The sequence below is a fragment of the Sardina pilchardus genome, chromosome 1 (genome assembly GCF_963854185.1).
Source record: "Sardina pilchardus chromosome 1, fSarPil1.1, whole genome shotgun sequence".
NCBI lineage: Eukaryota > Metazoa > Chordata > Actinopteri > Clupeiformes > Clupeidae > Sardina > Sardina pilchardus.
The window spans coordinates 28,664,674-28,691,542 of record NC_084994.1 but is presented as its reverse complement, the minus strand read 5'-3'; the positions used below and the strand labels follow the sequence as shown (position 1 = coordinate 28,691,542).

The window sequence follows — 26,869 nt, the reverse complement described above, 5'->3', positions numbered from 1 at the left end:
AACACACCTTACAGCGAATTGGCAAAGAAATAATAGTAGCCTACTTAGCACCGGCTTATTGTGATAGTACAAGTAGTGGTGGGAATGGTCTCATTTTCATGTTTGTGTTCATATTGATTTCCATTGTAGGCCAAGGCTACTTCCTCTGTCAGTGGTTCCCTGATCTCTATCAACATGTCTGCTATTGTTGAAGCAGAAATGGATCCACAGATCTGATTGGTCCATGTAGCTGTTAAAAGTAAGTTTTTTCTGAGGAACCTCTAATCAGAAATATATATTTTTGCATCTCTCTTTTTAGAGAAGATTGCTCACCTTTCTCTTTCCCTCTCTGATTATTTCTTATTGATTGATTAGTATGGATTTTCCTCAAGACATTGAGGATGCTGTTGGTGGAAATCAGACAGGCAGAGCAGCATGTGCTGTGTCCAGCCACTTGTCCATGAAGAAGGACGAGCCTGTTACAGATGGGCATCAGGGGGTCAGCACAGGAAGAGTGCTGTCTTATTCAAGGTGAGTTGTGTCCAGCAATGAGTGTCCAGCAACACAATCAAACACAGTGCTGATGTGCTTGGACGTGTATCCTTAGGGTGTGTGTGTAAGCAAGTGCAATTCCCAAACAATAGAGTTTGGAGCCAGGTCATAGAACTTTTCTAGAATAATCACTGGACCTAATGACGAGTAGATCATAATGCTGATACTTTAGCACCTGTTCTAGAATAATCACTAGACCTAATGACGAGTAGATCATAATGCTGATACTTTAGCACCTGTTCTAGAATAATCACTAGACCTAATGACGAGTAGATCATAATGCTGATACTTTAGAACCTTTTCTAGAATAATCACTAGACCTAATGACGAGTAGCTCAGTGCAACAGTGCTGATACTTTAGCACCTTTTCTAGAATAATCACTAGACCTAATGACGAGTAGATCATAATGCTGATACTTTAGCACCTGTTCTAGAATAATCACTAGACCTAATGACGAGTAGCTCAGTGCAACAGTGCTGATACTTTAGCACCTTTTCTAGAATAATCACTAGACCTAATGACGAGTAGATCATAATGCTGATACTTTAGCACCTGTTCTAGAATAATCACTAGACCTAATGACGAGTAGATCACAATGCTGATACTTTAGCACCTGTTCTAGAATAATCACTAGACCTAATGACGAGTATATCATAATGCTGATACTTTAGCAGCTGTTCTAGAATAATCACTGGACCTAATGACGAGTGCTCATTAGAATAATGCTGATACTTTAGAACCTTTTCTAGAATAATCACTAGACCTAATGACGAGTAGATCATAATGCTGATACTTTAGCACCTGTTCTAGAATAATCACTAGACCTAATGACGAGTAGATCATAATGCTGATACTTTAGCACCTGTTCTAGAATAATCACTAGACCTAATGACGAGTAGATCATAATGCTGATACTTTAGCACCTGTTCTAGAATAATCACTGGACCTAATGACGAGTGCTCATTAGAATAATGCTGATACTTTAGAACCTTTTCTAGAATAATCACTAGACCTAATGACGAGTAGCTCAGTGCAACAGTGCTGATACTTTAGCACCTTTTCTAGAATAATCACTAGACCTAATGACGAGTAGATCATAATGCTGATACTTTAGCACCTGTTCTAGAATAATCACTAGACCTAATGACGAGTGCTCATTAGAATAATGCTGATACTTTAGAACCTTTTCTAGAATAATCACTAGACCTAATGATGAGTAGCTCAGTGCAACAGTGCTGATACTTTAGCACCTTTTCTAGAATAATCACTAGACCTAATGACGAGTAGATCATAATGCTGATACTTTAGCACCTGTTCTAGAATAATCACTAGACCTAATGACGAGTAGCTCAGTGCAACAGTGCTGATACTTTAGCACCTTTCATCAGCCTGTTGCTGTTCATGATCCCACACAGGCCATGTGGAGCCCACATTCAACTGCAGCCTGCAGCTGGTGCTGGGAAAGTTAAACGCTTTGTGTTGGTGCATTTGATAAGGGATTTCATAGGAAAAGAGCGACTGCAGGAATAAATGTTATGGTACACAGACTACGCACAGTCATCTATGAAATTGCTAGGGTACGCATCCCCCACAGTTAATCCAATTATATGTTCGCACCTGATGTAGTGAAGGAATTATGTTGTCTAATTCCATTTCATTGAGACAAACAGAAATTACCACTTTACCAACATTTTTAATGTGATACATGAGGAAATGGACACACAACATTTTAACGTTTTGGCATTGTGTAAAAAAAGAACTAACTTGATTTGGCGACTCACTCATTTAGAGTATTCACTAACCCAAAAAAGCTAACGAATAGTTGAATACAAAGTCATGTTTGTGAATTGTGCGTGCATGGGCTAATACAAGTAGAGTAACATAAACTTTATTTTATACACAGGCAATAGAAAAGGGGTGAGGCCACAATCGCTTCATGAGCATTTTGATGCTCAGGATTGTTTGATTTGTGTGTTATAAATTACTTTGCACACCAAGTGTCACTAGTGAGCACACTGTTTAATGAGGCTTCAAGTAAATGAACCTTTTGGCTGGAAAGCCTCAGTGGTTCAGGAAACCTCATTTGGCACTACTCATGCGCAAGCGCAATCATCTGCTAAGCGGGTCGGATCTTGTCTTCATTACAGTTTTTTCCAATCGTTTACACACAATTTTGAAAACGGGGCTCTTTTTGTCTAAACACATCACACAATTTACCAAACACAACACCTAATCAGCAGAACATAACAGATTGTTAGCAAAATGAAATATTTCTGTCAAAACAATAAACACATCGATAAAACCTTATACTGTTCTCATATCACTAACACATTCTTTGAATGATTCCACACTGTCACTATCTTATACACACCAACACAATAAATTCAAAACACATCTGTAAAAACCCTCTTCCAATATATGGATGTTATTCAGACATATTGTTTGAGAGCAATAGGATAATTTAGATGACAAAAATATTTTGATGAACCCTCATCAAGCAATGCACAAAACTGATGCTGCAGACAATATTTCTTTCTTTCACTGTACCATATGTTCAGTTACATTGACAAGTCAATCCACAGAAAATGGCAAAATTATAGTTCTTACTACTGGAAAGTGTAGAAAAATAAAAAAAATTGTACACAAATAAAAAGTACTGTACACTTACAGTCACTGAAGGAAAACTAAAGCAACAATACAAACAAGTAACAACAATACGTAATACTCTAATCATCTCTCCGTCTTGCTAGATCAAGCCATAAGAGTTCATCCAAATCACAGGCTATGGGTGCCTCTCATTTGGGCTTTTATGCATCCTCCCTCGCTCCTCGGGCCTTGATCCTCACTGATCGACATAAAGAATAATGGGGCGAAAACAATGGGATAGTCTATCCACTGTTAGTTATAGATCAGTGGGAACGCCCCTCGGGGATCAAGCATAACACACCTGAGTGCTGCGCTTTCAATTTTGCATATGTGTGCTTATACAACTGGTGGATGTGATTATTCAATTTGTTCATTAGTGTGGTCATTGGCAAGCCAGGGCTTTGTAATGAGAAGGAAGTACCTAACAATCTTTATCTGTGTCTAAGGTGTGAAAATGTGTTTTACGTTTTGACATTCACTGTGTGTAATGTTTTGCAAAAAGTGTGAAGCTGAATTTGTGCTTAATGTTGTACTGCTCTGCGCAGGTGTTTTGCTTCTTAAGTGCTAAGTATTGTTAACTGTCTGATAACCTTAATTTTAGTGTGTATACGATTGGAAAAAACTGTAATAGGTGTCTTGATGAAAGCACGAGGTGTGTTGAGGTGCATGATCATAATTTTCTGTTTTGAAGCCACTGAAATGGCACTGATCAAGAAAAATACGGTGTTAAGGGAAAGATGCGGTATTACACTGTTACCCCATTTTATACAGTATTACAGTTTTGCACATTTAAAGAGTGCACCCTCAAGAAGTCCAGTGATCTGCCTAGTCATAAGCAATGAGTCTCCAGCAACAGAAGACAGCATTGGTATGCTTGGATGAATGTCCTGAAAAGGTGATGAACATGGAAGCTCATGAACATACCCCCAGATTGTAGCTGCAGCAACTTGAGCGGTAAAGGATATGATACTGACTATAGAGTAGATGTGTCAGCTAAATCAAGCTATTATTTGTTGGAACACCCTTACAATTTCAGTAGTGGACACCCACAATCAGATCCAAAGTGAGAATCCAGTTTTTGTATTCATTTACAAGGTAGACAGACCTGTGTGTGTGTGTGTGTGTGTGTGTGAGTGTGTGTGTGTGTGTGTGTGTGTGTGTGTGTGTGTGTGTGTGTGTGTGTGTGTGTGTGTGTGTGTGTGTGTGTGTGTGTGTGTGTGTGTGTGTGTGTGTGTGTGTGTGTGTGTGTGTGTGTGTGTAACTAACAATCAGTAGTGGACCACCACAGTCTGAAACAAAGTGAGATTTCAGCTTTTGTATCCAGAGAGAGAGAGAGAGAGAGAGAGAGAGATTGACCCAGAAAATGTGCAAATGCAAAAAGGAAAAATAATAATGGAAACGCACAAATATCAAAACAATTTTTTCTGATGTATCGAAACTATTTCGCACTAATGCGTATGGCTTTGCAAGTGTGACAGCAACGTGCACACCTGTGCCAGATGGAAATTATAGGTGTGGCAGTTGTGTACAGTGTTCATACACGTATAAATGTAAAACGGTCACCCTGGTAAACCCTTACGCATTAGTGCTGCTATCACTTGTAGCACCACTCATGTCATATATTTGATCTCGTGTCCTTGTGGCCTGGCATGTGTGGGTAAAACCACGTGCGAGCTGCACAAGAGGATCAGTGAACAGCATTAGAACACACAGGGGGACGAGCGCAGTCCTGTAGCTTCACATGAGCTGTTTCACAATGTTGGCACACAGAGATATACAGTATCAGGGTGCAATCACAATGGCCCTCATTTATCAACCATGCGTAGAAACCTAGATCTGAGCGCAGAAATCATCTAACGACGGGGCTCACGTGTGATTCATGAAACTTTCGTATCACTCCAATTCCAGCGTAAGAATAAATGTGATGATTTAAATATCACGCCCCTATATATGCTCATTTTAATTAGCCTGGATGCCAGACCGAAGTTTAGCCCCACCTCCATTCTTTTTCTGCAGGGAACTTCGGTCTGGCACTGCTCCGTTCAGCTGCTACTATTCGAGATACACTTCTGCTCGGACCAATCACATTTCACAGGGCGGGCTTTACGTGATGATTGACATATGAACAGCAGTGACATTCACGGCTGCATGCGTCCTCGTTCAACGAGTTGGGTGTGAGACCATGTTCGCTTAGGTTGATTTTGATTGCAACAGAAACGCTATAGCTATGAATGCATAATTTGTTCATGCAGTTTGGCCTTTCGTTTATCTTAGCTATTGAAACGGAGGTTTTATCACGGATTCGCACAGCTATTTCTGAACACTTAGACCAACGAGGATATGTGGGAAAACTTCAGTTTCACTTTCACCCAGTTAAAACAGCATGTTTGGGTGATGTTGTTCCCGTTTGTTTAAAAAATGTCTGTTTGCTCGTTGGGTTAACGACACACTTCCCCAAAAAAACGAAGGAGGATGTTTTCCATAGCCTACCCTGCTACATATTTCTGTCTTAGATTTCGCAGATATGGCAGCCAATAACTTGTTCTGTTTGGTTTGGTCTATCCAATGAGTGCAGAGCTATCCCCCCCGCACTGTATCGGTTGAATCACGCCCCATAATCGCAGCTGAATGGAGCAGTTTCAGACTCATATTCTGATAAGAATTGTTGTCAGGCTACATTTTAATGGCCTCACCCCTAGAATTTACGACATGAAGGTGCATTATATGTCCAAAAGTGAAACATTTGGGATCTCGAGCCACATGACATCCAGCTGAACCCGGCTGAACCCCGGCTGAAGTGTGTGTGTGTGTGTGTGTGTGTGTGTGTGTGTGTGTGTGTGTGTGTGTGTGTGTGTGTGTGTGTGTTGCTAATTTTTTTATGCATTTTGTCTCCTTTTATATCCAGACCGCAGACACACAGACCAGTGTCTCCAGTGCCCAGCTGTGTGTCCATGAAGAGTGACCGGTCCATGGACCTACCTAACAGGTTCAGTAGTGGACCACCACAGTCTGATCCAAAGTGAGATGTGTGTGTGTGTGTGTCATTGGGTGTGTGTGTGTGTGTGTGTGTCATTGAGTGCGTGTGTGTGAACATGTGTGAACTTCTACTTTTTGGTCTATTTCATTCTCTGGATTTACTGTAAGTACATTTTGTCTCTACAGTGTTTGGAGGAGCAATCTAACTGAGCATGCTCCAGTCAACAGGGCTGAATTAGCAGGTATACAAATGTGTATTTCTGAGCAATTGCACTCATGGTCGTGTTCCCAAGAAAACCCAGGGTCATGTGTTAATATTCATTGTTGCTATTCTCGACTCAATAATCAGTTAGCTGTGTTCGATACTGACATATGTTTAATTATTGTTATTTTAATGCAAAACAGACAAACATGTCCTGACCAGAGTACTGATGACCCATAAAGCCAGTATGAAGAGGAGGTTTGAGAGCATATGTGAAGGCATCATAAGGTCAGGGACTCAAACACTCCTGAACAAGATCTACACAGAGCTCTACATCACAGAGGGAGAGAGTGAAGGGGTGAATAATGAGCATGAGATTTGGCAGGTAGAGTCAGCATCCAGGCCACAAACCACAGAGGACACAGCAATCAACTGCAATGACATCTTCAAGCCCTTACCTGGACAGGAGAGACACATCAGAACTGTGATGACCAAGGGAATCGCTGGTATTGGAAAAACCGTCTCAGTGCAGAAGTTCATCCTTGACTGGGCAGAGGAGAGAGCTAACCAGGATGTAGATTTTATGTTTGTGCTTCCGTTCCGTGAGCTGAATTTGGTCAAACATGATCAGTACAGTCTTCACAGACTCCTGCTTGACTTCCACCCTGAGCTTAGAGAGCTACAGGATAATGAATACAAAGACTGCCACATTGTGTTCATCTTTGATGGTTTGGATGAGAGTCGACTTCCACTGAAATTCCAAGAAAATCTGAATATTTCTGATGTGACAGAAACATCATCAATGGATGTGCTGATGACGAGCCTCATTCAGGGAACTCTTCTCTCCTCTGCTCTCATCTGGATAACCTCCCGACCAGCAGCAGCCAGTCAGATCCCTTCTCAGTGCATCAATCAGGTGACAGAAGTACGAGGGTTCAATGACCCGCAGAAGGAAGAGTACTTCAGGAAGAGGATCAGTGACCAGAATCAAGCCAACAGAATCATCTCACACATTAAGGCAATCTCAGCCACTGTCCTTCAGCAGATACTGGAACTGGGGGGAAAAGGGAAGAAAGCCCCCAAAACTCTCACAGAGATGTTCATACACTTCCTGCTCATCCAGACCACCAGGAAGAGCCAGAAGTATCAAGAGGAAAGTCAGACAGATAGACAGAGGCTCCTGGAGTCACATAAAGGTGTCATATTGAAACTGGCAGAGTTGGCTTTCAAGCATCTGGAGAATGGCAATCTCATGTTCTATGAAGAAGACCTGAGAGAGTGTGGCATTGATGTCAGTGAAGCTTCAGTGTACTCTGGCATGTGCACTGAGATCTTCAGAGAAGAATGTGTGTTTCACCAGAAGAAGGTCTACTGCTTTGTGCATCTGAGCATCCAGGAGTTTCTAGCAGCCATGTTTGTGTTTCATTCCTACATGTCTGGAAATCTGGAGTTGCTGAAATCTTTCCTCCCTAAAAGACATGGAGACAATCAAGTGTCCCTTCCTTTGCATATCCTGTTGAAGAGAGCTGTGGACAAGGCTTTGGACAGTGATAGTGGACACCTGGACCTTTTCCTCCGCTTCCTTGTAGGCATCTCAGTGGAGAGCAATCAAGCCCTCTTGCAAGGCTTATTGACAAACACACACAGCAGCTCAGAGAGCATCCAGAAAACATGTCAATACATCAAAGTTCTTAAGGGGAAGTCTCCTGAAAGATGCATCAATCTTCTTCACTGCTTATTTGAAATGAATGATCATTCTCTGCATCAAGAAGTCCAAACCTATCTCAAATCTCCAGATGGCCTCTCAGGTGAATTGTCACCTGCCCACTGTTCAGCACTGGCCCACATGTTTGTGATGTCTGAGGAGGTGCTGGATGAGTTTGACTTGAGCAAATACAAAACATCAGAGGAGGGACGGAGGAGACTGTTGCCAGCTGTGAGATGCTGCAGGAAGGCTCTGTGAGTATTACAATTCTGTTAAATTCTGAGATGATGACTATTTTATGTTAAATAATTTTGACAGCTGATGTTCAGCTATATTGCATAGTCTCAGGATGTGGATTTGAGCACAGACGCAGAGGTAGAGACTTAAAGAAACTGTCTTTTACTCAAATGAGTCACAGGTCAATAGGAGCAAACAGTCAAAGGGATATTCACATAAGAAAATCCACAAATTGAGACAATTGCCAAGTGAGACAGGGGTGTTCAGTCCACAAACATAAAGGTCAGAGCTTTTGTGTAATTCAAAAAACAGAGTATATTCAAGAATTCGATCCAAGAGAGTGAGAAGTCCGCATAGAGAGAAATAAGTCCACTTGTAATGAGTAATCCAACACAAGTATCCCACACAGAAGTTCGGCAGAACAGATTCCACCATGTGAGCTTGACCAGGCACTGGTAGATGTGAAAACACTGAAGCTTACATACTGAGCAAATGATGCACATGGTGAATCTACTCATTGAATCACAGTTAAACTGAGATGCCCTGGCAAAATGTGTTTTAGAATAATGTCTCTACCTAGTGGTGACAATCAGACTCTGTGCAAATTCTGACAGGTTAAATAAATTGCTATGTTTCAATGGTAAGTGAGATGGATCCATGAGGTGTCCTCAGTGTTGTGTTCCATCATGAGATCCTCCATCTCAGTATCAAATCAAATCAAACCACACATAATTTGGCCGACACATTTTCTGCTCATGTAGCCCTGGATTATTCACGCTAATCAGTCTTTAGTGGTGTTGTGTCTGTTGCGTTAACTCTGCATGGTATTCAGGGCTCATATATTGTTCTCTTCTCTTATCTCCTTTAGTAGTGTTGGTTTGGGCATGACACATACTGTACTTTGTTATCCTCTCTCACTCATCCTGCAGATGTAACCCTATGAGCCCGACGGACGCAAAGTGCGTCAAAAAACGCATGCTTAAAGTTAAATATAAAATCATCTTTTGGAAATGTATCTTAATGCCTTAAATGAAACAATGAGGAACTATTCAACCTTTAAAGGTACATTATGTAGGATTTTAAGTGTTTTAGTACCTCAAGTCAACGTCTTCATTCATAAATAGATCCTCTTTGGTGTAAAATAACATATGCCAATGATCTGACTTGTCCTACTGGCCGAAGAATCACTTCCCGGCATTTACATTGAAAGGGACGTTCACAGGAAGGCTTCCATGTCTTTCCGGTGTATAGAAAAATATGAACTGCCGAGAGGGACATAAAACACTACCGCTACCGCTAAACACTACCGCTAGGGAAAAACACGTTTTTGCATTTCGCGTTACACAGAGAAGCAGCGTGAAGAGGGTCATACTCAACCTACAGACAAGCACTGCACTTAGTGACATAGTTCATGACTTTAGAGCAATACAAGCATTAGCCTATACTGTCATGTCAAGTTGTTAGCTGCTGCTATGCTAATATTACGATAGTAAGCTAATGTAAAAACAATATAAGCATGACAACGTAATTCACTATGATGCTCGAAGAGTAATTACTCATACATGATCATACAAATTATTCAAAGAACTTTGGAATAACTTACATCATCACCGGAAAGAAAACTCGATGAAGTGGTAGAAGACATCTTGAATGAATCTCGACCCATTCAACTTCCTGTAGCTCTAGCTAGCCATTGTTGCAACGCACATTTGAAAACGTGTGGCGCTAGAGCGTGCATGCAAAATCAAATTTAACCACTAGATGGGAGCAAAAACTACAAAGTGTACGTTTAAGGACATTAATTTTCTTTGTGAATGAATAATGTATTGTAAATAAATAAATGTTTTCCTTAAAATACAGGGGGTCATAAGTATTGGAACGCCCATGTTAAATTCCCATAGAGGATTTTTATTTTTATTTTTAAAGGCCAGTTATTTCATGGATCCAGGACACTATGCACCCTGATAAAGTCCACTTGGCCGATATTCAAATAACCCCATGTCAACACTATAGCCTACCCTTAAAGGGATATTCCGCCATTTTTGGAAATACGCTCATTTTCCACCTCCCCTCGAGCAAAACAATCGATATTTACCTTGTTCCCGTTCATCCAGCCATTCTGTGAGTCTGGCGATACAACTTTTAGCTTCAGCCTAGCATAGATCATTGAATCGGATTAGACCATTAGCTTCTCGCCTGCTAGCTTCATGTTTAAAAGTGACTAAGATTTCTGGTAATCTTCTCATTTAAAACGTGTCTCCTCTCAAGTTAGAAAGTGCAATAAGACCAACTGAAAATTAAACCTGGCATTTTTCTAGGCTGATTTGACATGGAACTACACTCTCATCTGGCGTAATAATCAAGGCAACTTGCACACTACTGGCACTACTACTGCTTGTTGTCTATGGGGACTATTTTCAGATGCTGCGTACGATATCACTACGCCTATGGTACGTTTGCAAGTTGCCTCGATTCTTACGCCAGATGAGAGTGTAGTTCCATGTCAAATCAGCCTAGAAAAACGCCAGGTTTCATTTTCAGTTGGTCTTATTGCACTTTCTAACTTGAGAGGAGACACGTTTTAAATGGGAAAATTACCAGAAATCTTAGTCACTTTTAAACATGAAGCTAGCAGGCGAGAAGCTAATGGTCTAATCCGATTCAATGATCTATGCTAGGCTGAAGCTAAAAGTTGTATCGCCAGACTCACAGAATGGCTGGATGAACGAGAACAAGGTAAATATCGATTGTTTTGCTCGAGGGGAGGTGGAAAATGAGCGTATTTCCAAAAATGGCGGAATATCCCTTTAACATACCAAGGCTGGCTTTACACGACAACGCTCCGGGGTGAAACCGACAAAATATTTTATCAGATGTGCCTTTTGTTTAGACGGCGACAGCGTTTTTGGGCTTAAAAACGCAAAAAAATGAACCCTCCCTCCAGAGTGGAAATCCTAAAGACGCTCCACCGTCGCGTTCCCGTCTAAAGGGTTGACAACGCAAAAGTGTGCTCTGAGCTGCTCACGCTGGCTATCCTCGCATACGCGTTGACGTCATATGTGACCCTGTAAAGTGGAACCAGTCGTTTCGGTAAAATTTATTAAATTAAGTTATTGTGCTCACGTGAACGGCCATAAACTAAGCTTTCCAACGATATGTATATCGAGGGTATTACACAAACTATCGCTAAGATAACCGCATCCAAAGTTGACATGGTTCTCCTGTCACGATATGCCAGAAGAGGAGAAATCACCTTTTTCAGCAGCGCGTGCACAACAGGAATGACAGCAAATGTGTTGAATCTTTGCCGGGTTTAACAGTCAAAACGTATGTTTTTCTATATGACTATTTATTTATTACAGTTGCGGCAGTAACAGTTACAGTTTTACAAAATAATTATTCAGTAGGATTCAGTAATTTAGTGTAAGGGGGCAAGTCCAAAACGTTGAAAAGGTTTTACGATTGTGGTCACCATTCGATTACAAAATGGTGAGTTAACCTCTGACCTGTACGACTACATCCTGTAGTGCACTTAGTATTGTAAGGCCAGGTCCTCTTCTCTGTACTTGTCCACATGTTCCTAACCCTCTTTGTCTTCCTCTACCTCTACCCCTTCCTTTTCCTCTTCCTGTTGCTCTCACTGCCTCCATGGTTACAGTGTTGTCACAACAGCTTGTCTGAGGTCTGTGTGCTAAAGCTCATCCAGGCACACATTGTTTGTAACAACATTTACATTAAACAAGTGAAATGTGTGGCACCACAAGTGGACTAACACTACACAGTGTTTTAACAGGACATGACAAATTATTGCTTCCCCTGCAGACTTGCTGGCTGTAAACTCACAGAGAAGTCCTGGGAGATTGTGGCCTCAGCACTGCAGTCTGCAAACTCCCCCTTAAGAGAGCTGGACCTGAGTCAGAATGACCTGCAGGCATCCGGAGAAAAGCTGGTCTCTTTTCTTCTGAGTCCAAACTGCAAACTGGAGACACTGAGGTCAGTAATATTGTAGAGCAGTGAGCTGTGAGCAGTACTCATCTAGGCTTAGAAAACGCTAGTGAGAGAACTTATAAAGTAGATAGACTGATTTATTGGTTGTTTGTTTGAGACATTCATCATGTATGTTTCACTTTTACTATTGGTGTGAGATGATTATTTCATTCTATTTTATTATTTTATTTATACTTTCCTCTATTTAGTTAAATATGTTATATGCTGTGGACCAACCTGTGTGTCTGAAATAAAGATTGAATTGAAATGTAATTGTACACAGAGACATACAGTACTGTTGTTACAGTGGCAGACTGTGTTAAGCAGACAGTACCAGCATCTGTATTTTAGTCTTGAATTGATGTCCTCTTTGATTTTACTATTTGTGATTCTCTGTCACATGGTTTATGTGTTTACAGACTTGTTGGCTGTAAACTGAGAGGGGGATTTTTGGCTTTGGCTCACAAGGGAGCAAACTCCCACCTAAGAGAGCTGGACATGAGTGACAGTGACCTTGAGGACAGTGGAGGAGAACTGCTCCATCAACCACTGAATGAAGACTGTAAAGTGAGGTCTGTATTTTTTACCTGGTGCACTGACCTGGTGCATTCTATTGGATCTGTATTTTGCACAGTGCACACAAACTGGTGCATCGATTGGGATCTAAAAATTGTCCTTTTATTTGTTGGCATTTTATATTTGGGAATGTAAGGAGTGTAGAGGACCTGTTGCTTATAGTGTTTTCCTCTCTCACTATAGACTCATCAACTGTAGACTCAAACACAGCTCCTGTGTGGTTGTGGTCTCAGTTCTGCAGTCATGTATTTCTCAGCTGAGTGAGTTGGACATGAGTGGCTGTGATCTGCAAACATCAGAAGAGAAGCTGCTCTCTGGTCTTAGAAACCCCAACTGTCACCTGGAGAAACTGAGGTCAGTAATACTCTGAAAGACAGTTCACAGAGGCCTTATCTACAAATTCAAGTTAAAGTTTATTTGTCATTCTAGACACATTTGTAAAACATCTACAGGTCTATCCTGTGACCTGTTGTTATTTATCTATTTATTTATATTTATTGAAAATGTTTTTTTAACCTAGTTAGTGTCTTATCTGCTTTTGATCCTGCTCAGTGAGCATTGTAGGTACCCATGTCTGTTTCATGCTGTGTGTTAACCTGTCTCTTGTTTGTCCTGTCATCTATGTTTTTGTGTGACGCCCTCTCCTGTACTGCACAACAAATCTGCCTTTGGGTACTAATAAAGTAAACTGAACTGAACTGAACTGAACAGTGTACATTTGCAATCTGTTAAAAGATAAAGTAAAAACAAACTGTTTTAAAAGTGGCAATTCAGAAAAGGCAAGTGTAAAACTAATAAATTACAATCAAGTTCTTAAGTTCAGATGCTTACAGAATAATGAGCATAATAAATGAATACACCGAATCGGTTTAAATCCGTACCGAAGTACACAACTTGTGTGTCAGTTACAAAGAGTTTAACAATTGTATGGCCTGTGGGAAGAAGCTTTGGCAGCGTCTGACTGTTGCAATGTCTGTAGAAACTGAGGTCAGTAATACTCAGAAAGGTTCACAGAGGTCTTATCTACACATACAAGTTCTAGTTTAAGTTTATTTGTCATTCCAGCCATATTTGTAAAACATCTACAGCGGAGTGGAAATGTTTCTCAGGACCAGTGTGCATTTACGATCAACTGAAAGATAAAGTAAAAAAAAGTTTTTAAAAGCAGCCATTAAGAAAAGACACAAGCAACACCAATAAAGTGCAATGAAGTGCTTGAGTTTAGATAATTTTGAATGTACAGAACAATGAGCATAATAATTGAATACACTGAATGGTGTTAAATTGGTACCTATACAACTTGGGTGCCCGTTGCAAAGATTTTAACAATCGTATGGCCTGTGGGAAGAAGCTTTGTCAGCTTCTGACTGTTGTTGTTTTTCTAAAGCAATATCTCCTGCCAGACGGCAAGAGAACAAACTGTCCATGTGACGGGTGAGAGGAGTCTCTTATAATGCAGAGAGCTTTCTTCCTGCACCTGCACCAACTCCACACTTTGGACATGCAGTAGATTATACTGTCACTGTTCTGAGATGCTAGACTCAAGACATTCAAGACAGAAGCACTGGGCTTTAAATGTCAATGTTGATGTGAGAGAACTGGTCCCAGATCAGTTGATGGTATAACACTCCTTGCTGATGTGCCCCATATAAATGACTGTTAACTGTAGACTGTGTTAACCATTCAATATCAACATCAGTGTTTTACTCTTGCATTTGTATCTCTGATTTCACTATTTGCAATCTTTTGTTACATGGTTTATTCTTTTACAGACTTGTGGGCTGTAAACTAAGCGGAAGATTTTTGGCCTCAATTCTTCAGTGGGCAAACGCACACCTAAGAGAGATGGACATCAGTGACAGTGAGCTTCAGGACTGTGGAGGAGAACTGCTCCATCAACCACTGAATCAAGACTGTAAATTGAGGTCTGTATTTTTGCCAGGTGCATTCTATTGGATCTAAAACCTGTCAATCTTTTTTTCATTTGGAATGTACTGTAATGAGTGTAGAGGACATGTTGCTTAAAGTGCTTTCCTCTCTCACTATAGACTCATCAGCTGTAGACTCAAAGACAGCTCCTCTGAGGTTGTGGTCTCAGTTCTTTCATATATTTCTCAACTGAGTGGGTTGGACATGAGTGGCTGTGATCTGCAAACATCAGACGAGAAGTTGCTCTCTGGTCTTAGAAACTCAAACTGCCACTTGGAGAACATGAGGTCAGTAATACTCTAAAAGAGTTCGCACTCACAGAGGTCTTATCTACACATTCAAACTTTCAAAGAATTTTGACATTCAGACTTTGGGCATAGAAGCATTTTGAGAATTCACAGAGGTCTTACCTGCACATTCAAGTTCAAGTTTAATTTTATTTGTCATTCCAGACATATTTGTAAAACATCTAACGTGGAGTGGAAATGTTTCTCAGGACCAGTGTGCATTTACAATCAGTTAGAATATAAAATGGAGTAAAAGAAAAAAGAAAAACAGTGTTAAAAAGCAGCCATTCAGAAAAGAGAAGTGCAACACTAATAAAGTGCAATCAAGTGCTTGAGTTCAGATAATTAGAAATATGCAGAATAATGAGCATAACACATGAATACACTGAATGGTGTTAAATTGGTACTTATGTATACAACTTGGGTGCCCGTTACAAAGAGTTTAACAATCGTATGGCCTGTGGGAAGAAGCTTTGGCAGCTTTTGACTGTTGTTGTTTTTCTGAATCAATAACTCCTGCCAGACGGCAAGAGAACAAACAGTCCATGTGACGGGTGAGAGGAGTCTCTTATAATGCAGAGAGCTTTCTTCCTGCACCTGCACCAACTCCACACTTTGGACATACAGTAGATTATACTGTCACTGTTCTGAGATGCTAGACTCAAGACATGAGTTTTAGAAGCACTGGGCTTTAAATGTCCATGTTGATGTGAGAGAACTGGTCCCAGACCTGACTAGTATGATACTCCCTGCTGGTGTGTCCCATATAGAGCATGTTAACTGTAGAGTGTATCAAATAGACACTAACAACATCAGTTTTCATATTTCCTCCCTGATTTCACTTTTTGTGATTCTCTGTTACATGGTTTATGTTTTTACAGACTTGTTGGCTGTAAACTGGGAGGAAGATTTCTGGCCTTGACTCTTCAGTGGGCAAACTCCCACCTAAGAGAGCTGGACATCAGTGACAGTGAGCTTCAGGACTGTGGAGGAGAACTGCTCCATCAGCCACTGAATCAAGTCTGTAAAGTTAGGTCTGTATTTTGCACAGTGCACATCTTGTTTTCTGTCCTTTCATGTTTGAAATGTAAGGAGTATAGAGGACATGTTGCTGATAGTGTTTTCCTCTCTCACTACAGACTCATCAGCCGTGGACTCAAAGACAGCTCCAGTGAGGTTGTGGTCTCAGTTCTTTCATATATTTCTCAACTGAGTGAGTTGGACATGAGTGGTTGTGATCTACAAACATCAGAAGAGAAGCTGCTCTCTGGTCTTAGAAACTCAAACTGCCACCTGGAGAAACTGAGGTCAGTAAAACTCTAAAAGAGTTCGCACTCACAGAGGTCTTATCTACACATTCAAACTTTCAAAGAATTTTGACATTTAGACTTTGGGCATAGAAGCATTTTGAGAAACATTGCTCTGATTGTTGTGGCTGTGTTGATGAGAGGGAGTTGACTCCAGATCAATTCAGTGCTCCCTGCTAGTGTGTCCATGCACATATAGAGCTCTACATCGACACAGGGAGCTGGACACTGAGGTTGGGATGATTAGTGGGAGTCCATTTTCAGGGAAGCTGTGCAAGACCTAAGCTGTATTATTTAATTTTGCACACTGTTTTTCTGAAGGTGATGTTATGGTACTTCTATAATATTAATCATAAAACTAGGCAGTGACCAATTGCATTGTCACAAATTCAGCTAAACTAATTTAGAGAAGAAGCTTTCAGGCTACAAAGTCTGTATTTGCTGCAGGAGGAGGATTCTGTGATGAAAACTTATTTCAAGCCCAACTCCATTCTTACAAGCAGAAACTGTTGTTTTAGTCTGTGCCCTCAAATCAATGTGTCAATATCTCTTATAGAATGTTAATTATATCTTTTTGTATTTTTCTTTTTCAGAACTAAAAATGTTTATAGTAATCCTAAGAATATGAATGTACTCATGCCACCATTCTGTTTTCTGACGTCTGTCTCTTGCCCTCTCACTCTATGCAGACTGGCTGGTTGTGAGCTAACAGAGGAATCCTGTAAGGCTGTAGCCTCTGCTTTGCAGTCCTCCATCTCCATAAAGGAACTGGACCTGAGTCACAATGACCTGAAGGATTCTGGAGTTCAGCTTCTCTCTACAGGACTCAGTAGCCCTCACTGTAAACTGACGACTTTAAGGTTTGTGTGCACATATTGTGGCACTGTTGGCTGCCTGTCTATAATCTTTAGAATAAATCATCAGCTGCAGTATATGTTAAAACAGACTGAGTCAGTGGCAGCTTTTGAAAACAAGCTGTGGAATGATGGCATCAGTGCTGCAAGGGACACCTTCCCAGCTCTGACCTGCAGGATGCAGTTTTAGATCAAGTACATTGTCATGTTGATATTAACAGAATAACAGTAGATCCAGAGGTGATTACCAGAGTATTTAAAACTACATGCTTTAACAAGGCAACAGGGCCAGATGGCATGTCTGCTTTTCTTATTAAAACATTTGCAGAGGAACTCCCACCGGCCTGGCATCCACTCTTTCAGCTCTCTATAGATTCCCAGTGTGATGTGGCAGCTCATAGGCGCATCCTAATGGCGGCCGCTATGAGCTTTCATCTGCATTTTACCGTTTGAACTCACTCATGCTGATAACTTCACTCCTGTCCTCCATTACTACATGTACTCATTGTTCATTCCCCACGCTGTGTGTATTGTTAGTGTGTGTAGAAACAGAAGGGTGCACACATACTGAAAACTGTGCCAGACATTTCACTCACTTTTTATTCATTCATTCCACATCAAACTCTGCTTATTTAAAATGTCTATACATGGCGACAACATCAGACAGGTAGCATCTTACAAATATCTAGGGGTCCACTTTGATAAAGATCTTAACTGGCACACACATGTGGCAAATGTTTGGACAAAAATCCACTAGCGTCTCCATTTCCTGCGGAGACTGAGAGTGTTTGGGGTTTGTGAGAGCATCATGTTGATTTATTATAGAGCCACCATAGAGTCCATCTTGCACTATCTGAGCAGTCCACTCTACAGCAGGCTGACATAATTCTATCTGACCCCTCCCATGTGCTGTACCAAGAATATGAGCTCATGAACACAGGAAGGAGGTACAGGGTCCCTTTCTGTTTAGCACAATCACTACAAACATTCCTCTGTCCCCCTGTCAGTCAACATGATGAATGGGCAACGTGGGCAGAACAGTAGGAAGGCCCAAAACCAATACTAAGTGCTGAGTAGGGGGCTGTGTATGGGGGCTGAACTGAGTGGAGATGTGCTGAGGCTGTGGTGTATGGATGTGCTGTGTGTGACTGGAGAGTACAGAGAGAGCGAGTGAGTGTTTTCTTTGGGACTGTGCTATACTGGGACTCTGTGGTAGAGAGTGCTATTTATGGGCTATTTATTGGGCTTTTAACATGATGGGAGTGTCATTTATGGCATGACGGATGGCTGTGAATGTGTGCCCTTTTTGTATTTTATATTTGTATTTACTCTACAGTATGTATAGCATATGTGCTATGTCCTGTGATGTGTTGTGTATTGTGGCTGTGGCAGCTTACCCCTTATCCAAAACACGTTTCTCCCTTGGGAGACCTAATAAAGGAACCTTTACCTTGATGCAAGCATTTCAGAATAGTGGAAAAGAGAATGCAAAAGTCAGTTAGATACATTTAGACTTATCTGATTAGTCAGGAAGAGAACAATTATTTGGCTTCAGTTAAGTTAACCCTTAGGAACATGAATCACCCCTGCTGCCCACATGACACTACACGACAACAACAACAAGTTGTTTACATGGCTGCAGAGTGTGTAATGTAGTGTTTCTCCAGTCCATGTCCCTGCTGTGTACATAATGTGAGCCGTACACACATCTGTGTCTGTGTCCATCCTCATGAGATACAGTGACCTCATGGTGCTGAAGGATGGCCTGAAAATGTCCAGTTTTCAAAGACTGACCTTCCACTCTCCTTTGAAACAGACTCAATCTGTGCCACCTCTCTAAAGCAAGCTGTGAAATGATGGCATCCGTGCTGGAAAGTGCAACTTCCCATCTGAGAGAACTGGACATGAGTGACAATGACCTGCAGGATGAAGGAGTGGAGCTGTTCTGTGCAGGACTAAGAGATCCACAATGCAAGCTGGACACACTGAGGTCAGTAATTCAGAATGTTATGTAATACAGTATTTTACCCACCACACAGTAAGAAACTGTGACTATTGCTAATAATTATATGCACTTGTCATGTTAAAATATGACATTTAGGGATTGTCAGTCAAACTGACGAAATATGCAAATTACTTGTACACCTTCAATGCATTTTTCTAAATTCATCATTAAGAAAGATAATTTCTTGTTTCAGACTGTCTGGTTGTCTCATCACACATGACGGCTGTTCTCTCTTGTCCTCTGCCCTCAAATCAAACCCCTCCTACCTGAAACAGCTGGATCTGAGCTACAATCACCCAGGAGACTCAGGTGTCAGAGAGCTCACAGACAGACTGAATGATCCCAGCTGTAAACTAGAGACGTTGAGGTGAGATGTATTACATCTTAGATGACTTTCTAGTGGAGCTGTTCATCCATTTGTGTCCTGTGTTGGAGAGCTTTCTCTGTGGAGACTGGATGTTCTGTCAAGTTTCCAGATGATTCCCTTCCACATATTAAACTGGGCATGATGTGGCCCTTTAATTACTGCAAGTAAAAGGCAATCCCCCAGACTTACACACACATATGAGGCTTGTGAACAGTTTGAGAATAGTGAGTGTGGCTTGGTAGCCGGCCATGGTCCTGCCTGCATGGATGCCAGTAGTGAAGATCACATGCGAGTGATGTCCAATAACTGCTTCTCTGGGTTGAGAAAAAAAATATATAGTAGGCCTGTCGCCTAGCCTAGAAATCTAGATGCACCTGTCGCCAACTGTTCAGACTAAGACCTCAAGATCGCTTTCATCACAGCAGGGATGGAAATTAACTTTTTTGTCCACCTGCCACTGTGGCAGGTAGATTTTAAAATCTACCAGCCACTCAACATTTTTACCAGCCAATATATATTCAACCGTTCCATACATTATACTGCCAAGTAGAGATGTAACGGTATGAAAATTTAACCCCACGGTTATAGTGACCAAAATTATCCCGGTTTTCGGTATTATCGCGGTATTGTGTTCAATAAGGAAGCACTGATAGGCCTACACAAGCTGAAATAGTTTTTAAAAAGTGTGACTGTGTCTATTACATTAAAAAATATAGGCAAAACCTTATTGCCTTAAGCTGGATACAGATCATTCAGAGCAGTGGCAATCCTAGTCTCTGCTCAACCCTGCTCAGAAAATGGCTTATCTTGTTTCTATTGAATACATACACTTTATATATTTTGTTAACAATTTATAGCATAATTAGGCTACTCAAAATATTCAGTAATTTGAATACTTCATATTGATTAAACTTGTCTTTAATGATATTACAGGGGTGGTGTGTAGGTCTAATTGAGTGCCTGTCACTTTAAGAAGTACGTGAACATAATTAGGTTTCATTCGGATTCACAAATCACACATAGTTCAAGGATACATGTTTTCATTAAATAACGTGAATGTTCAAGAAAACTAAGAAGGTAAGGAAAATATTTCTGGCGTCATAGAAAACATAAGTGTCTTGCAATGTTAACTTTGATTTAGGTAGGTTACCGTGGTAGCCTATGGCATTGTGAGATGTCCCGTTCACTTTTTCCTTGGTCATGTTTAATTGGCTGGGTGCTTAACTTAGGTACCATGACTCGGAGTTTGGTATATCTGTTATATATACTGTATATTCCTACCTAAACGTATTGACCGGTAGCCTCGTTGTAAATGTATACAGTCAATGGTTGTAGGCTATCTAGCTGCCACGTTAACTGGAAGAGTAGGCTGACACAATGATGATCGCCAACATTCTAAGGCGCTCCCTTCCAGAATGTTTGTTGTGATCGTCATGTCCATCGATGTTGAGGATTATTGATACAAGGCGTGTGTTCTTATCTCTGCGGCGACTGCTAATATTCTGATGAAATAAACAACTTGAAGTAGAAGTAGTTGCTTACCCGCCACAGTGGCGGGTGTGTTGACATATTTCACCCGCCAGCGCGCAAAACTACACGCATTTGGCGGTTGGCTAATTTCCATCCCTGCATCACAGGCCACTAGCAAAGGGAAAGTAAACAGAAATTAGAAACCTGTTAAACTAGTGGGATATCTTGCATTAGACTAACCTTGGGTGGATGTAGATTAGTAGGCGTCCAAGGACTAATGACCAAGCATATGATTTCCATTCCTAGGGATACGTTTGTGCTCATGTCAAGAGGTGAAGGCTGAATAGTGTGTATCTGCCCAACTTAGCCTGAGACCGGTGGGAAAAGCATCTGTGATGGAGAGTGAGCTGGATGGGGAGGACTGTGTAATGATATGAGATGTAGTGATTAAGTGTAGACAAGAGTGAGCATCTTCTCTATTGACCAGATTGGTGGCAGTATAATAGGAGACTGAGAATGTAGAATCGCCATGGCTGCAGCGAGGTAAGGGGATGCATTGCCACCGTTAGAATAGAAGTGGAAAGACTGTAAGAAAATATGTTATGGTAAGTATCTTCTAGACACTGGAATAAATTGACAGAAAGGTGATTTAGAAGAGTGGAGGAGAGGCTCAAGTAAGCGTAATTCAGTCAGTGTTACTGATTGGTCAATATGCTTTGTTTGATATGAACCTTTAGGCTACTATGATCCATGGCTTGTAGATAAGGACACGTGGATGCAGATCTACGCCAGATTAACCTCACTATGCCACATTTCTTCACTACATCTCAACGGCCAAATGGCAAATCCGAGTGCGAGGCTGAAAGTGAGTCTGGAACAGAATCTGTTGCTATGATAAATATGGGCCTCCTGCATGTCTTAAGGTGGAAACTCTGCATTCCAGATCATAAGCAGGTTGTGAGTTATCAGAGCAGCGCAGGGGTCTGGCATATCCTGCGTCTGCATTCTGTGCATGTGGTGCTGGCTAAGTGTGTGACTATTACATCCACGCGGCAGGTGGAGGTGTAGCGTGCCTCCAGATTTGTGCAAGCGGGGTGGACGTTTGAGCAATGGCCCAGATTGTGTTGTGCTTGCTGCTGGGCTCAGTGAAATATAGCTATGATTTACGGAGCACCGTGATCAAGTTGGACGTAGTTGAACTACACCGTGGTACACACAAGCACACGGGAGTGACAACTGTGTTGCGCTTGCTTGGAGCAGCGGCGGCCATTCATATGTTGCACGAGCCATGAGAACGATGGGTGTCGGGGCTCAGTGGAGCTTTTGCAGCATTTCTCAGAGCTCAGCAGAGCTGTTGCTGCATGGGTCTCAGTAGAGCTGTTGCTGCATGGGTCTCAGTAGAGCTGTTGCTGCATGGGTCTCAGTAGAGCTGTTGCTGCATGGGTCTCAGTAGAGCTGTTGCTGCATGGGTCTCAGGACTCATTTCATCCTATCTGTGGCAGCCTTAAAGCAAGAATTGGACCTGGGCTGTAAGAAAACTGTTAGAATACCATTTACGTGGCCCCAGCCGTGGCACAACTGGCTGGGGCACCTGCACTGCACGCCGGCGACCCGGGTTCGATTTCCGCCCCGTGGTCCTTTCCGGATCCCACCCCAGCTCTCTCTCCCACTCACTTCCTGTCCCTCTCTCTACTGTCCTGTCCAGTTAAAGGCATAAAAAGTCCAAAAAAATAACCTTTAAAAAAAAGAATACCATTTACGTGATTAATATCCAATATTCAGCATGATACAACATACGACACAGTATACATGATAGGCAGATAAGGCATGAATAGGCATGAAATGATGAGTAGGTAGATGGCATGAAATGATGGGCATGAAGTACGTGAGTAGGCAGATGGAATGGAATGTTGTTCCATGGCACTGCTTGGTGCCCAAGCTGATGGTGCGGGGAAGTCCAGCGTGGCTCTGGGCATGGAATGGGTAGAGGGTAGAGGGGCAAAGGGAGGGAGCAGTTGCCCCCAAACAACTGGAAGGGGGCAGAGTGGGAGGGAAGTCCTGGCTGGGGGGGTTGGAGGGGGGAAGGGAAGCATTCTAACATGGTGTGGAGAAAGAGCGTGTGTTTTTGTTTGTATGTGTTTGTGTGTGTGGTGTCTGTATATGCATGTGTATTCATTCAGGGAGGAGATCATTCTGGAGAAATGTGAGTTTGGGTGTTTTTGTAGGAAATATAAGAAGTAACGGCAGTGTTGCCCTCTGACGATCAGTCAGGACGGGTTCTTTTTGAGTCTGTGCTTTGGATAAATACACATTAACACACTAAATCCCTCCCTAAGTCACTTTTTAATCTTTGTTTTACATAGAAGCTACTCTTGAGAAATATCCTGCTTGATATAGAGACTCTGAAGTATATTACTGCCTCAGTTCATATTAAACACATCTCATACTAAACTCAGTGATGTGTCAAAACTGTATTTTCTTCTCTCATCCTTCTTAAGGTATGACCATGGAGGAGAGTGCAGGATTAAACCAGGACTGAGAAAATGTGAGTGGTTTTACTTTTCCTGAAAAAAAAAGCTGTTCACATGATTTACATGAAAGCATTAGTGTGTGTGTGTGTGTGCGTGTGCGTGTGCGTGTGCGTGTGCCTGTGCGTGTGTTTGTGTGTGTGCATCCACAGAAGAGGAGAGCCACATACTCCTGTTTACATACTTGTTGTGACTGTGTGTGTTTGTGTGTATGTGTCCATAGAAGAGGAGTGCACACATTCCTGTTACGCTATATGCTATTCCCATACACTGTGTGTGTGTGTGTGTGTGTGTGTGTGTGTGTGTGTGTGTGTGTGTGTGTGTGTGTGTGTTGTACACATGTCCTTTCCTACCCCATGTTCTTATGAGGATGTTCTCTCCTCTCTCCTCTCCACTTGTGTGCAGATGCCTGTGAGCTCACACTGGATCCAAACACAGCATACACAAAATTCTCTCTCTCTGAGGGGAACAGAAAGGTGACATGGGGGAGTCAGCAGCGGTCATATCCTGACCACCCAGAGAGATTTGACTACTGGCCTCAGGTGCTGTGTAGAGGGGGTCTGTCTGGACACCACCCAGAGAGATGTGACAGTCTGGGTCAGAGTCTAGTCAGCGCGGGTCAGTCTGGACACTACTACTGGGAGGCTGAGTGGAGTGGTGATGTATGGGTAGCAGTAGCTTATAAAAGCATGGAGAGGAAAGGGAGTGGGGTGAGCGGCATCTTTGGCCGTAATGCCAAGTCCTGGAGTCTGTTCTGCTCTGGTAACAGTTACTCTGCCTGGCACAATGATAAGAAGACTGCCATACCTGCCCCCTCCTCCCGCTCCAGCAGAGTAGGAGTGTACCTGGACTGGCCAGCAGGCTCTCTGTCTTTCTACAGCGTCTCCTCTAACACACTCACCCACCTGCACACGTTCCACTCCACTTTCACTGAGCCCCTCTATCCTGGGTTTTGGACTCAATCCTCAGTGTCCCTGTGCCAGATCACATGACCTCGTAATCCTGCAGCAGAGTAGAGCCATGTTCTGATATGCTTGAGAGTGAGAGGGAGGAAAGTGGAGTCTTTTCATTTGAATAATAAATATGTAATCTGTGAATTGGTTAAAATGTCTCTGGTTTGTGTATATAACAAAGGGGAACAGAATGTAATTCATAGGAAAATTAAATACAAATAAAGACATTAAATAAAACATGTGTGTGTGTGTGTGTGTGTGTGTGTGTGTGTGTGTGTGTGTGTGTGTGTGTGTGTGTGTGTGAGTGTGTGTCATCATGTTCAGTTGTATGGCACATGTGCATTCTCAGGAGCAAGTACTTCACCAACTGGACCTTGACCTAAAGCTGTGGGCATCCAGGTGGGTGGAGGGGTTGAATAGTGATCTCCCTTGACCACCTACAGTAACCCCCAAATATATCTGGGTCCTGGATCCAGGATGCCCGCTCTGAGTGTGTGTATGTGCTGCCCAATCCTCGAGAAGGGTCCAGTTGCGGCATGCAATCCTCCGTGTGTGCATGTGCTGCCCACTGCTCTATGTGTGTGTGTGTGTGTGTGTGTGTGTGTGTGCGTGCACGCGCTGCCCACTGCTCTGTGTGTGTGTGTGTGTGTGTGTGTGTGTGTGCTTCCCACTGCTCTGTGTGTGTGTGTGTGTGCTGCCCACTGCTCTGTGTGTATGCTCCTGCATGGTGAGGTCACTGTTCTGTGTGTGTGTGTGTGTGTGTGTGTGTGTGTGTGTGTGCACTACCCCCAGATTGCTAAAGTACAGGACATTTTAGGAAAGGAAAGGTCTAGAGACCAACTAAATCCAGTCATTCCAATAACAGAAAGACCAAGACTGACCAGACTGACCTGAGTAGACTGACCTACAGGCAGATTCATCCAACGGTGGACTTGGATCGGAGTAGTCCTGATGCAGGGGAAACGTCCAGCTGCCTTTGTGTCCAGAGCTCTTTCTGGAGCTGGACACAACCAAAGCCTCAACAGCGAAGGAGATCCTGGCCCAGACAACTCTGACGGTGTCCACTCCTGCTTCCTCGGTCCCGCTTGGCAGATTCATCCAGAGGTGGACCACCTGAGGCTACAGTCACCTGACCACCTGAGGCTACAAGGCGCGTTCAACTTGACCTCTTGCAGCAGCGAGAGCTGCCGGCGGCAGCAGGGGCGGGGATACAAACGCTGCTATGAAGTTGTACACTCTCTACTTCCCGTGGTCTAGACTTGACCATGTGAATCACAAGACTCGCACGGACCCTTGTGGATATGAGGAGGCATCTAAACACCTGCACATACGTCAGGGATGTAAAAGCCAATTAGGGCAAAGTCCTGACGTCATGAAGGCAGGGTCTAGGCTCCGCTGCGCTCCGCAGTACCTCTAAAGTTGCTGCTCTGCTGCGGAGCAGCCGCCTTGCTCCCGCGATAAGTTGAGGCCATGTGATACCGACTGCTGAGTCGAAAACACACCCATCTAGACCATCGTGGACAGAATTTTAACCACGTGCATCTTGTGCTGCGCAGTTTTTGTGCTGCGCAGCCATCTTGAACTCGCCTACAGTCACCTGACCACCTGAGGCTACAGTCACCTGACCACCTGAGGATACAGTCACCTGACCACCTGAGGATACAGTCACCGAGCACCTGGGTAAGGCACTAAGACCCAACGCCTTCCAGATGCGTAATTCCAGATCCATCAATAAGGAAAAGACATTGATAATGTCCACAGCACAGGGGGCAATAAAGACGTCAGGAACAGCACATTCATATGGACAGATGTTCAACTCCCAGTACACACACAGCTAATGGATCACACTGCACATTAGCACACTAACAGGTTTAACTCACCCAACCACATGTCCTGTCCAGTCCTGCGTCCTTCCAGCAGGAACGGCTTCCACTGCAGGACCACCTGCTCACCTGTCTGGGGAAACTGGGCAAATGATCTGTGTCTGGGTCACACCCCTGTCTAGGGTCAGGAGCAACAACAGAGGAGAGAGCCTGCACTGTGGGCAAAGACACATTGGAACAAAGTCTGTGAATGTGTTTGGAGAGTTTATTTGAAAGAAAACACGTCTACACACTTGTCTGCTGAATCTTTGTGTTTGTGTGAGTGGTCAGTGTATCTGTATCAACATTTGAACATACAATTCTTAACATCTGCACAATTTAGTGTGTGTGTGCAGAGGTGGGCACAAATACATCAAAAACTATTTTGTTACAAAATACAAATACTGGCGTAGAAAATGTAACAAAATAAAATACAAAATACGGAT

At 42.5% G+C, this 26,869-nt stretch overlaps 1 protein-coding gene across 1 annotated transcript; it reads left to right on the top strand.

Moving 5' to 3' along the window:
* Positions 1-355: 355 nt before the first annotated feature.
* On the top strand, positions 356-24,769 carry LOC134077902 (stonustoxin subunit beta-like). The gene is made up of 4 exons (XM_062533546.1): positions 356-510; positions 19,560-19,610; positions 23,579-23,625; positions 24,014-24,769. The coding sequence occupies exons 1-4, from the start codon at positions 356-358 to the stop codon at positions 24,598-24,600; spliced, it is 840 nt and encodes a 279-aa protein (XP_062389530.1). The 3' UTR covers positions 24,601-24,769.
* The last annotated feature ends 2,100 nt before the right edge of the window (positions 24,770-26,869 follow it).

What these genes read in the sequence shown, in the direction of transcription:
- LOC134077902 (XM_062533546.1), top strand. Translation starts at nt 356, where the DNA reads ATGGATTTTCCTCAAGACATTGAGGATGCTGTTGGTGGAAATCAGACA. An exon ending in TGTAAACTAGAGACGTTGAG is followed by an intron (nt 19,611 to 23,578) that starts GTGAGATGTATT and finishes ATCCTTCTTAAG; the next exon opens with GTATGACCATGGAGGAGAGT. An exon ending in TAAACCAGGACTGAGAAAAT is followed by an intron (nt 23,626 to 24,013) that starts GTGAGTGGTTTT and finishes ACTTGTGTGCAG; the next exon opens with ATGCCTGTGAGCTCACACTG.